Source organism: Austrofundulus limnaeus, unplaced genomic scaffold (assembly GCF_001266775.1).
Source record: "Austrofundulus limnaeus strain Quisiro unplaced genomic scaffold, Austrofundulus_limnaeus-1.0 Scaffold26, whole genome shotgun sequence".
In the NCBI taxonomy this organism is placed as follows: Eukaryota; Metazoa; Chordata; class Actinopteri; order Cyprinodontiformes; family Rivulidae; genus Austrofundulus; species Austrofundulus limnaeus.
This window is the reverse complement of record NW_013952428.1, coordinates 3115650-3129332: the sequence shown is the minus strand read 5'-3', so window position 1 is coordinate 3129332 and position 13683 is coordinate 3115650. Positions and strand designations below refer to the sequence as shown.

The 13683-nt window shown below is 38.2% G+C and overlaps 1 protein-coding gene and 1 long non-coding RNA gene across 3 annotated transcripts in view; one reads left to right on the top strand and one right to left on the bottom strand.

Moving 5' to 3' along the window:
- Nucleotides 1–2987: 2987 nt before the first annotated feature.
- Nucleotides 2988–13683, bottom strand: part of plxna4 (plexin A4) — a 232532-nt gene continuing 221836 nt past the window's right edge. The window contains exons 30-32 of the mRNA XM_014004803.1: nucleotides 11251–11463; nucleotides 7963–8113; nucleotides 2988–6790 (exon numbers count right to left, since the gene is read on the bottom strand). Coding sequence (XP_013860257.1) covers nucleotides 6695–6790; nucleotides 7963–8113; nucleotides 11251–11463 — 460 coding nt within the window. The 3' untranslated portion in view covers nucleotides 2988–6694. The remainder of the gene's footprint in view (nucleotides 6791–7962; nucleotides 8114–11250; nucleotides 11464–13683) is intronic.
- Nucleotides 6720–11297, top strand: LOC106515154 (uncharacterized). 2 transcript variants are annotated; one of them, XR_001309967.1, is made up of 4 exons: nucleotides 6720–6809; nucleotides 7364–7448; nucleotides 8229–8529; nucleotides 11214–11297. It is a non-coding gene; the product is annotated as an uncharacterized LOC106515154 (long non-coding RNA). The 2 variants fall into 2 exon arrangements; XR_001309966.1 differs by having other exon boundaries at nucleotides 8229–11243.

The following is a 13683-nucleotide window of genomic DNA, read 5'->3' as shown; positions in this document are numbered from 1 at the left end:
CAATAGACCTCTTTTAAACACCAAACATAAGCTACCCCACTATCGGTCAGTGGGTTAAGAAGATACAGACACCAACTGGTTCTGAGGGCAGTTTTCATGAAACAGGATGCATAAAAAGGTACAAATAAGATAATATGTGTTAAGTTTTAATGCCCAGTTTTTCTAGACCACAGCAGCTCGGTCAGTTTGAGCATAAAAGTGATTAATATAAAGTGGTTTTTAGCATGCTGTAACCTTTAAAAAATAAAAGGTTCAAGAGATGATGAAAAGAGAGTGAAGCTTTTTGCACCTTTAACTGTTTTGACACCTCTGAGTGTCAGATGAACCCCCCCTCCCCCCTCCCCCCTAGTCTTTTAGCCAAAGCAAAGATTCATCACAAACATTGGACAGATGGGTACCATTAGCTGGGCCAAACCATTAATAAACATGAAATGTTTTTAAACTCCAAGATGGCGATAAGTGCGATCGTCAGAAATGATGGACGTAAAATCTTCTTTTACGGTTTCCATATGTCAACATGCCGTAGTGTTTACTGCAGGCTGCTTAAAATCATTTCTTTCCTTGTGTTTTTTCTTACATCACTTTCCGTCCTGGACGTGGTTTTCATTTTTGTTAGAGAACTTTGACACCGCAGCAGATGGAGTGATATTTATCTTTTGAATTGCAGTGTTGACAATAAATGTAATAGTTTTATTTTATTTATTATTATTATTTTTTGTGTTAAGTCTTTTAAGTTGAGGTGGTGGACAGGGGATAAATTTAGGCTCCAGTCCCTGAATCAGACACTTCAGACCAATTGATCATCTTGTTTCGTAACCCCAAATCTCCTTTAATACTGACCGCCTCAGCAGCACCCAACCGTTMTCCTCCCTCATCCATCACTTCGTCTGTATGTGGGCAGACCTTCAAATCTTTAATTTTTATCTCCTCAGCTATTTGTCGCCGTGGAGACTTGACGTGTGTGGATTTGATGGCCTGGTGGGGGTTTGGGGTTAAAGAGCTGCAGTGATCATGGGAGTGTGGAAAGCCACCCTGGTGCAAAGCAATCATAGCCGGCTCTCTATCATCCTGCCCCCTCCACTACCTCCAACCTCCCTCTCTCAACCCATCACCCCTCAGAGGTGCCTCTTGGGTCCCCTCCATTATTCCCAGCTCACTAGTCAGAAAATTAGGGTAAAACTCAGCAGGCTTTCCTCCTCTCCCCAACTCCCCTTCTGTCTGTCCACCTTCCCACCTTCCCACCTTCCATTTCTCACCCATTACGCCCAGTTCACTGGCTGGTATATGGAGGGTGACTATGAGCCAATTCAATCTCTCATCCCCGTCAAGCCACTCAGTCTCCTGGAGTACCTCAGCCTCGTGTCTATATATACCCACCCAGCAAGTTATCACTCTCACACCTCCCCTGTATATCCCTCCAACACAGTACTTCCTATTTTCTTATGTCAGTCTTGCTTTCCTTGCAGTTTCTTCTGACTTTTTTTCAGTCCTGCATGTTTCCAGTTTATTTTTAAGATGGACTTTTACCAGGAAAGTTTTGCTTATCATGGAGGCTGTAAGGAATTATTTGTGTGGCTGGGTTTGTGACAACAATATAGTGAGACAACTATAAATTAGTTGCTTAAAGTGTGTATTTTTTACTCACTACTTAGTGCAGATGAGTGAGTTCACAACTAAGTTTTGCACAAGTGCAGCTGTGTGTTTAGAAGTGATCTCCTGGATGGCTTTGACCTGCACAAGCTTACTGGGTTAGCTAATCTTTAATGCTGCAGCGCTGCTGTTTTCCAACTACACTGGCTGCGGGATARTTTCTTTTCTTGCATTATAATGACCTGGGTTGCATCATGAAACACCTCATTTAAAGGAGCGCGGCTTTTGTAACCTGTCTCTTGAGAATGTAGCTTATTRAGCTAGATTGGGTTTTAAGCATCATTTGCATCATTTACAGTAGTAAAAGGTTGAGGAACAAACCCTGAGTCAGCCAGAAAAATAWTATGCCTTAGTTTATTTCTAACAAAGCTGCCTTGGAACATGTAAAGAAAATACATGTCAGTGTTGAAAACATTACCTTTCTTTTTTCAATGGATTTATTTCAAACTTGTCACAAATTTCTTTGTTTTTTTCCCCATAAAGTCAAGTTTATTTTTACTTTTTAAGTTGTATTGCCTTATATTAACATTAAAGTGATTGGGTGACTTAAATACCTTTGGCCTTATTGAATGAGTGTTTTTRTTTCATTTTATTTTGAGCCATGAAAATAATCATAAGGGGATAGATGTAYAAAAAAGACAATTCTATTCACAAACAGCTGCCCTGTAATAGACATGAGGCTTTAAATTTTTGATTGCARGTCATTTTAGGTTCTGTTACATCCCCTTTTTTTGAAGTTTATCTCTGAGTGTGTAGAAATGCTGCTTTGCAATCTAACATTAACTACTGTGATTGGTGATTTTCCACATTTTTTGTGCAAATATTTAATTCCATTCTTTTTTAWATGCTCCAGTTTTTCCAATATAACTTAACTGTAAATGTTAATGTCAGCAGCAGAAAGAAAATGAGAATTGCTTGAGTTTAAATAAGCCTTTGTTAAGCAATTATGTAAAACTACACTTTATTGCTCGGTGCAGACTGTGGGACATCACAGCAATCCTGGACACCTGCTATGAGGAGAGGAAACAAATGTAAACACAGAATTTCTATTGCTGCAATATTTGTGATGTTGTGCTTAAATAATATGCAGGCAGTGAGTCATTTAAGATTTGTAGAGCTGAGGACAGATATGCARGTTCTGATGCTGAAATTAGATGACTTTAGGAATATTAGTAAACACTAGCTCCTCCCACAGATGGCTTGTAAAGAGGTTTATTGGATGTATGTCATGATGAAGATGAAAGTAGTTTAGTTCACAATTAAACTTTGATAAACAGAAGATGTTTAATTTAATCCTGACAGTATAGAAACAGACACAATGAACAAAATAAAACAGGTTTTGTTTTATAATAAAGTTTATTCTATATTACAAATAGTATTTTATTCTTGACTGCAAAATAGGAATGCATTATATTTACATACACAGGTATACAATTAATTATAACAAAGTTAGAGAAGCTTGCCTTATATCCCCCAGGTTTTTCTTTCTTCATAAGATACTCTTTATCTTTCAAATATGATCTAGTAAAAGTCTTTTCTAGCACGTTGGTATAACACCTGCAATAACACTGAGCTAGGAGGACATTTTTATTTCCTACAAAGTATTTGAAGGTGGAAACTTTATCTGAGCTCCCCACAACATGAGGTGACTACAAGCAGGTGACCTCTTATRTCTGTGGGTTTATATTGTGCAGATTGGCAATGACAACCCAGGGCTCTGTTTGTGCTACTTCATCATTTTAGGTGCGGTATGTTTTTTTGGTGATGTCTTTCTGAAAAAAATAGTAATAATAAAAAAATAACCGTTTATCAGTTGTATTCTAAGCAAATCGTCTTATAAATATGTATTTAAATGAATTGTAGTAAACATTTTGTAAATGCACTCCCCTAAGTTGCAGACAACATACCTTCTGTAGAGCTGTAGAAAATAACTGAGACAATAATTTGACTTAATGGCTTTGTAATTTGGGTAAATCACAGATGTAATTTCTTCTGTTTGTGAATGTGTGTTCATGGCAGATAAATGATTTGGTTTATTTTTATGTAGTGAAGCCATGTCTTTTTTTCATAGACACATTTCTTATCTTATCTAAGAAAAAAAAACATTCCTTTTCTGTCCTGGCTCTGCAGAAAAATGAAAAAGTGAACATAATGCAGTCATAGTAGTGAAGAAATTTAGAGTTAGTAGAATGTGGATCTTATGGCAGTACAGGCAAATTATCTGTTTATTTTTAAGTTCCTAAAGGAGTAAAACCCAAATCATGTAAGGAGAGGAGGTTCATTGCTTCATTTACTGTAGTTTCTCCTTTTGCACTGAAAAACACAATGAAAAAGATTCTGTCGTATAATATTTGTTGTCATGTTTTAGAGGGACATTTGTCCATAAAATGTCAAGACTGCAAGGCTGWTCAAATTAAGTGAAAAAAAGATTTTTGCTTCTTTTAATGTAAATGACCGACACTTAGATTAACAGAGAATACAGTATATAGGCTCATTGGCATGGATAAAACCAAAACAGCTGAACAATGTTCAGTTTGTCTAAATGCAGTGAAGTTGTCTGTATAAGGGCTTACAAATGTTTCCCATCATATTTCTTAAAAAAAAGACAATGGGTCATTTTCACACCCAAAGGCTGGTTGGATTCTGTTAGCTAAAACTAAAACCAAACAGGATGCATTATAATGAAGGACTTGGTAGATAATTTAAACTCCCTAATAGTTTTAGAATTAGATAAATACCGTTGAGCAAGGCAGTTCCATTTTACACCATCCAAATAGGTCAACATGCAAAGCTTTATGTTTTATTTAACATCTATCATTTGACAAAACTGTGGCCATAAATTGCTGCAGGGACCGAGCATGATAAAGGTTCCACCTTCAACAAAAGTTATAGATTTTCTTACATGAACAATCCACTTTTTCCATCTTGTTTCTTCCAAGCAAAAGAAAGATTAAATAACACATCCACATCATCATTGCAAGGCTTAATTTTCTTGTTTTTTTCACTATTTTTTTAAAATAAGTTTCTTAAATGGTTTACGTTTTACATGCGCTTAAAAAGCCAATAAAGGACCCAAGGTGGACCTAGGGCGGTCTTCACACATTCACATCACCACATGGGGCACGTTGTCAAGGCAAAAGAAAGGGCAGAGGTCAAAAGGTACGGAGGGCGCTTCCATCATCTCTTTCAGTCGCTCTGTCCCTTGGTGGAGGTTTATATCCAGCAAGTTTTACCTACTGTTGATGTCTGTGATGCTGACTTGTTGCTCTGCTTGATCCGATTTTTTTTTCACTTTTCTTTGAGGCGTGGAGAAGGCTGCCCTCTGCCGCCACTGAGGACAACTACACTAATACAGAAGAGTGCTTCAACAGTTCTACACTCAGGAGTTGGGGTTTTTGTCGAATGCATTTAGCTACCATCTCCAACGTTTGTGCAAAACAGATAAGAAACTGTTAAGTCAGGAGCCAGACGAAAGGATGGATGGTGTGCCGAGAGAAGGAGGGAGCCAGGACGATGGAAAGAGAAAGGAGGATCATATCTCGTCGTCCRCAAAGCCTCTCATCTCAACACACTGAGGTCAGGAAAAAAATCACACAGGCTTTTTGAAGTTTCAGTCACAATATATATTTTTGTACTAGAAGTTGTTGTCTTGTACATAGTCCTTTTTTGTAAGTTCCTCAGTGGCACTTTATAAATACATTTTGACCATTTTGAGAATTTCAAGCTCCTTTGGTTTTTGGCTGACCAGCTGTCATTCAGTTTTTCCCACACAAAAGTCTTTAAAATAAAAACATCCTGGGAAAAAGGTGCTACTCAGACAACAGAGCCCCTGTAGGTAGCAGTCAGCCATCTCTGGCTACACTGTTTGAATCATTTGTTTTCACTGATAAAACAGTTTCTAATCCTGTGTGTCTCAGTCAGCTCTTCCCTTTACCTCCTTCTGGGTTGGTGTGCACATCTGGGCAGTCAGGATYTTGGGCAGCTGCTGATTTGTGTAAATGTTCATGTGTGTGCTTCGATAGACCGTCGCAGTAGCGACACAAGGTTGGAAGAGACTGCTGTGGTTGTTTGGACTGGCAGTCAAAACACTGTCTTCCAGAGTTGGTTGTGTGCTTTTTTACAGAGGATCCAGCTTGGGTGGGGTTCTAGGGTTTCACCTAATAGCTTAATTTTGCAGAAGCCATATAAGCCAAATGAAAGCACGCTGGGCAGGTAAAAATGTGTGAAAGTTGCTATGAGCTAAAGGCTGGGGATGCTCTGCTTTAGTGTCTGTCATGTTTCAGTAAAGRAAAAGTTCAGAGGAGCAATATTCTTTTCCTTCCCCCATCAGTCTTTTTCTTAAATACAACTCCAGCTACATTGATAAAACAAAAACATTCTAGGTTTGCCTGGACTTGGCCCAGATTTTACAGATATGTATGCTTTTTTTGAGGGTACAGTGTAAACTTGACAAACCATTCTTGCATTATTTTTTTCCAGAGGTGTTCATTTGGCTTGCAGTCATCACCTTTGATGTTTCCACTTGTATCCATATGTTGAACATAGAACTACAATAAACTGAACTCTAGAGATGGTTTCATCTCAACTAWTCTATTTTTAAAAGTTCAACATATGGACACCCATTATGGTTTTTAAAGAATTACTATCAGTGTAAATTCTTAAAGGCAACATAAAAATGTTTTTCCCCTCTTGTATTCCAGCAGGGGGAGTGTGCCAATATGGCTAACTTTCCAGCAATCACCCTATGAAGCTCCCCCTGTGCTGAAGCTGAGGGATGTCCCACATTTCTCTGAGAGACACCGGCCTCAGCTGCTCGCCACCTCTCACATATATTCAGGTAAACTAGTTTATGCAGCTGAGTGGATGAGGAAAACAAAAATATCTCTCAGGGAGGAGGAAGCAGAAAAAAAGTTGAGGAAGAAGTCAGCTCTAAAAAGCGGAAGGCGGAAGTCATGATGAAAAAAAGATGGGGACAGGTCTTCGCTCAGGCACGGCTCGGTTTCTGACGGGGTCTCTTCCCAGTGCACCCTGGGAAGTGCGGTCCTCAGCTCTCCAGACTCATGAAGGCCACCACCTGCTCCAGCTTGAAGGCCAGCCTCTGTTTCCTGGCTGTGTCATCTTGCTCCAGTGAACACACGATCTGTCAGCAGGATGGTGAGGTAAACACAGACAYATATTACTGATATGTACGTAATAATGTACTGTATTTACTACAATGATCACTGAAGCAACAGATGTGGTCAAATTTGTTTCTATCATTTTGGAAACCAAACTGGCTACGGTAACCCTAACTCATTGTACAACATTTTGCCTTAAGACTTCTGCTCCTGGCCATGTGTGTTTTGGTCCACTCAGTCTTCAGACCACACCTTTCTGTTCCTTCCACRGATTTTAAGTAGATTTTTTATCAGAACTCGGAATGCCCCTTGAGAATAGAGCAATGTGTTTTGGGTTGTTATCGTGTTGGAGGACCCATGATCYGAGACCAAGCTTTCTGACACTGAAGCTCATTTCACTCCAGAATGTCCTAATCTTACGACAGCCCAGAACATACCTGAAGGATGTCCCCCATTTCTCTGAGACACACAGACCTTACCTTAGTTTAACAAAATGGTAAAAACCAATGTTGCCACATCTGTGTCTTAACAAAATTATTTATGAACGACTGAATGGGGAAAATGGTTTTAATCTCTATAATAACTTGTCTTATTAGCTCCTAAGGCTGAACAGGTTTGGACAACTTCTACTTGAGACACACTCTGTGATGGATCGAATAAAAAAGTTGTGACAAGTGGAAGGTATTTAATGTGTAATTTCTATGAAAAGCATTCTTAAAATACATTCTTAGATTTTGCTGTCAGGTTGCTCACAGCTTTTTCAATTTAGAATCAAAAGCTCAAAAATAAAAAGAGTTAATAGAATATTTCAGTCTATTATCTGTTTAGAATATTAGGCAGAAGTTCTGCTAACAGMTAGTCCTAGAACAAAATACTTTTCTTAAAACTACTCCATGCTCAAAGAATTAAATTAGGTTAATGTGAATGTTGTTTTGTAATTCACTGAAGACATTATCCATTATCAGTAAGGATCCAATTGAGTAAAAACATTAGTTTCAAGAATAGAGTTGTTATAGTGGTTCTGCTCATCTTCCCTGAGAGAACTTCTGCCTGATATCCTAAGCTTTTAAWGCTTAGAGAGATGGCTACCACAGAAAGACATTAACTCAACAAAACAAATTTTAATCCTGCATAAATCTTGTTTTAAGCAACATATTCAGTGTTTTAGACTTGAAAGAAATACAGCTTTACATACCTCCTCAGTGTACTTTCCCACATAGGAGTAAATCTCACTGAGTGAGCTCATACTGTTAAACTCATTCATGTGCATCCGTGACTGTTCTGCCAGGTAGGCATTCATGTCCTGGTCACTGATTGCTGGCATCTTGTTAATATCTGAGTAGTACCTGTTAAAAGACAAGAGAAGGAATGAATCAAGGCATGAACACTTTTTATTTGGAGGGAAGAAGGTAAACTAAACCCACCCCCAATAATTACTAATGATATTCCTATCTTGCACAGAAGCTGCACACGTGCTTCATGGTAAAGTAACCAAAATGGAGACGTCATCGAAGCAGAGCTGCTTAAGATTTCAACTTGAAACACCACACGAAGCCACTGAGGTAAAGGCAATCAGTCACTGTCGGCAGCAGCTGTGTTTCCCCATATCAGTTATGTTAATTAAAGATTCTTATTAACATATTAAATTCCTGTAGCAGCAGCTGCTTGAGGACAGGCCTGGTGGCTGGTTAGATCGTTCTAGCAGAGTGTGTGCTAGAGATGGCATTTTCTAAACAAGCATTCAGAGTGAAGGAGAAAGCTGGTGAGTGCTGCTCATGCCTGTATCACCACTGTACTGCATAGATGTTATTCAGATGAATATTACAGGAGGCTGTAACATGTCTAACTGATGCATCTGAAACCTGTCTTTACATTCAGGSCCAATTTATAAAACACTGATTATGAGTGAAACTGTAGCTTTTCTGCTGTGGTTCTCAGGTCTCAGAGTAAGGTTTTTGGAAGACCCCCAAAGGTTCCTGTATTTGTTTCTCATGTTGAGGCTGCATGTTTCCTTTTTGTTGATGTCCAGCATCAGTGTTACCCCAAATATATGGTAATTTATGTTTTAAGTCCCCCTTCTTTTCTGTGCACGTTTCCTAGTCACAACACACACCTCATCTTACACCCCCCCACCCCCCAAAAAAAGTTTAAAGTGATGTACGATAGTTCATCATTCTCTGCCTGGCATAGAAAGTACAGTGGATCAATGTTAATATGTTTTTTTTGGTTTGCTACACAAAACATTGAAAAATGCTAACACTTCCAGAGATCCTTCTTGTGTAAACGTGGCCTCAATTAATGTTGGAGTTTTAGGCTCTGTTTACACAAGAATGAACATTAGTTATATCCTGCAACATTAGTGTCATTTTAATTTGTATTTGGGCAAATAAAACAAAACATGTTTATATGGAACCACTGGGTTGCCAGATGGAACAAGATAAACTGTTGTTCTTTTGCTTTAAATTTATATTTTAACCCAAACGGTGAGTGAGGATATTGTAAGATGAGGTGTGTGTGTGTTTGGTGAAAAGGAGGGTCAAAAAGCTTATTTTTATGATTATCTGGCAACCCTGATGCTGGACTCAGCTGCATGATCACACTYCCATCAAAACTAGTGAATTTATCCACATCAATGTATTGTAAATTGTTTCTTTGCCTGTAATCACATAACTGTGTGTTGGGTATTTCACTAAAAATTTCCACTCTAAAACCAGAATTCAGAAACCTTGGTTTCAGAGAGACGAGGCCTTAAATCTCTAAAACCATKATAAAGAAATGACAATAATGCCTCATAGAACCATTATACCATATGTTTTTCTACAATGGCACAAAACTTAATTATAATTGTGTGAATGAAGTGGCAGGTGAATGTTATTGACTGGAGACCTTAAACTCCCACATCAAATTCAAAGTAACTGTGAATAACTCCGTTCTGCTTTCCTTCACCAACTTAAGTTGATAGAATCAACATAAAGTGATAARTAGGAAATAAAAAGCTCTGTCTGAAATAATTACTTTGTTCAACATCAAAGCCACAATAGACTATTCTGACATTAGCCAATATTGAACAAATATCTTTGTAGATTTGAACACAGCTTGGCCTTTTAAAACAACTTTCAACATAAAAACACTGTTTTCTAAACTTTTACATCATTGCTTTTTAGTCATTTTTAGAAAATTAGAAAAGTGATGCAGTGTAAAAAAAATTAAAGTTAGTTTGAACTACAATATTTTTTCTTCAGATGGTTTCTCTGCAAGGTTACATGGAACTTTATAGTAGGTAACAGAACAATTCAGTCTTATGAAATGTTGATGTAAAGATAAAAAAAAATAGTGTTTAACTTTGAGAATTGAGTTCCTGGCCCTGCTTGTACTAGCTGTTAGCTCTTCTCCACAAAACCTGAACTATTACGGTAATCTCCAAACAGCATTTATCTTTAGGTGTATTAATGGGCTAACTCAGCCTGAGGCTTCCTGCCTGAATTCTTCTCTTGAAGGGATAGCTTGATCAGTCTGCAGTGATGTTCTCTGAAATAATATCTTATCAGTTTTGACTTAAAATCAGAGAATGTAGAAAGAGAAAACATGAGCCTCAAATATAAAAMTCTTGCTCCAAAAAGATGACAAACTSTTTATTTTGTCACTGTTTACTCAGCATAACTACACATGAACACAGCTTTTATCCCAGTCGTCTCAAGTCTAAAACTTTGTTCAACTCTTGGCAGATATGGAAGTTCGTGCTGATCAATGAATTCAGCAGTCCTACATTAGCACAATAACAGCTGTTTGGTTGAGAAAACAAACTAAACAAAGGGTCTCCTGCTAAAAATGCATCAGTCTGACTCCYCCCTGTTGCTACAGGGTGAGTCAGAAGTCGCAAGACACCCTTTTATTTCAGAAGGAAAAGGGAGAAATGACATTTCTGAATACTCCAGCAAGTAATGGGTGAGAGGGCTATCTGAAAAAGTTGCCCTTGATCCATAATGGTGGCCATATCCTGGACATAGCTGAGAAGATAGACCCTCACCCATTACTTGCTGGCAAATTCAAACATGTCATTTTCCCTTTTATTTCTGAAATAAAAGGGTGTCCTGTAACGTTTGACTCAACCTGTACATTCTCTGACTATTATTTATATATTTGACCATACATCACTTCACAATTTTCATTTTTAAAATAAAAGTATAGCACATTCTTTGCTTTTGAAAAAGTAAACTGATTTCCACTTTTTTGCTGTAACTCTTAAAAAAAGCCTGTTTTTTCCTCTGTCCTAACCCTTTGACTCTCTCAGTACAGTAGCTCTCATGCCGCGGGCGCACCCATCCATCCTCACTGTGTTGTAATTTGGATGGGGTTTCACAGCTCATAGATCAGTGCTACAGTCATGCTGTGTTTGTTGGCCTGAAACATAGCTAATGTAAGTCTTCTCTCTCTTCATCCATCCAGTGACTGGTGTACACACTCCTGCATGTGAACTGCTTACCTCTCCACCCAGCTTTTGTAGCTGGGGATGTCCTTGGCATAAAGCAGCTTGTTAGATGGTGAATCTTTCCCAAGGCGGTGTTCTGAGGTGGAGCAGGAGTCCATGAAGGTCTGGGCCACCACAGACAAACAGGCATCAGTGATGCTGCTCTTGTGGATGTCAAATACAAACTGGGGGTTCTTGATCACATTCACCCAGAAACGCAGAGGTAGGCTGCAGAAAGATGGAAAAAGGTAGATTAATGGAAAGCTATCTCCAAGTAAACAGCATTTGTACTTGCCATGATGATATGCACTTGTCTGTAAACACTAATTATGTGGAATGCAACCTGAAAATAAAGTAAGAYTCTAGGAGCTAATGAGGGATATTAATTAGTTTTTGCTGCTCAGCTCTTGTCAGTGATGAAATGTTAATGCAGTCATTGGAACACAGGAACAAAGAATGTGAAACAAAACACTGTGTCCAGTTGAACTGTTTGGAGATTAAGTCTCTAAATGCCATTTTCAAATTTGCCACAGTCAGCTAGTCAATAGGCACGAACATATTTGCCAGAGGGGAAAAGGGATTCATTCACTTTGCAAAGCGAGTACACAGGCCCTTCTGTTGCTGCTGTGTGACTTAATTTAATAAAGCCTTTATCTTTAAAACCAGGTGGATGCAGCTTCTTATTTTCTCCAACAGTGTCCAGTGGTCTTTGCTGGGGGCCACACAGCGACACAATTCATATTGCCTTATTTGTGCAAGTGGGACCTATTTCTGTTCCTGTCCAAAATAATAAAAATATACAAGTCTGTGTATTTGCTGGGCTTGTTTCTGCCAAAATAAATAGATATCGGGCCAGCTTTATCTGCAGTCAAAGGCGCTCAGGTGATCTCTGTATCTTCACTATTCTCTGGGCTATATGTAGTAGCTTATATGACAAGAATCTATCAGGAAAGGCACTGCATTCAGGCCTACACAAGTGTTTCAGCATGTGGTGCAATATTAATGGAAAAGGAGAAAAAAACAAGTGGAATGCAGTCATTTAAAATACAACCTGTGCTTCTCTACAATAGATTATTCTAGGACAACCACCCACAAAGCAATTCAGAAGTACAATCACACATAAGAGGATTTTGATGTTGGTAGGAAAACTCCATATTATGACTGCAAAATTAATCTAAGCAAATAATCTAGTGGGATTAGGTGCAGGGATCAAAGGAATATTAACACCACTGCTGTGCTGTCATGATTGAGTGCAATCTTCTGTTTCAGTGGAACAATAGTTGGCACAAAGRTTAGTTTCCCTTTACAATTTTTAAAATTGCGTTAAAAATAACCACTTTAATGTCTCAAAATTATCCAGCCAAAATCAAGTAAAGGTAAAACTCAGCAGATAACTCAACATTTGTAGGTTTAGCAATATGAATTATGTCCGTGATCTGGRCTTTTGCTCAAGGATTAGGGTAAATATCAGCTGCCAAGATCAAGGGCATCTATTACCCTGGAGGAATTATGTGGGCTGTTGCTTTGGGACGGGGGGAGAAATCCTGACCAGTGATTCAGGGCTACAACGAGGAGCTAACAGGGGCGTTTGGTAATATAAGCAACTGTTAACTAGCTTTATTTGCTTTACTAAGTAGTCTTTGGCATATTTTATGGCTCCATTTGAAAGCAACTCTGCTGATCCTCATCTCATCTAATAAGGGAATTATCAATCAGCACTGTAATAAACTTTTTAATTATCAARGATAAAAACGACCACAATGTGTTTACTTCTAAATACAGATAGGATATTCAGTTTATTTGGATAACAATACAGACCTACTAAACCACAAACATGTAAATATACCAATAAAACAGTAAAATAAATTTCGACATGTTTGTTACAGCCCTAAAAATATTTGTGAATATTTCCAACATGTTGGGTGAAAGCTCATGTGTTCTGTCTCCTTGTGTAATCTCAGGATAACTGGTTTTTGGTCAAATGCTCTTGCTGTTACTTAGGGTTGCAGATATGACTTGATCTGTATTATTTATTTCAAGCCACTATAAACAGGATCTGGTATGATTATTTTCAGCAGGACTCTCAATAGACAAATATAATATTTTTTTAAAAAGTACATTCAACAAGCTGTATGTATGCAAAACWTGTGCAAAGTAATTAAAATCCTTTGTTCCATTTACATAGTGGTAACGGACATGCAAATGTGGGAACTGACGCCAACATGCTGCCATTACTCCAAAGGACACCATCTGGAGATGTTTAAGAGCCAGTGACTCATGGATGTACAAACTTATTAAACAAATAAATACACTGGAGACACTACTATATATTATACTGAAATACTAAAAGCTGAAGCAAACAGGACATTAGTGCTACTGGCACAAGTTGACTGTAGTAAAAAAGAAACACACACACACACACACACACACACACACACACACACACAC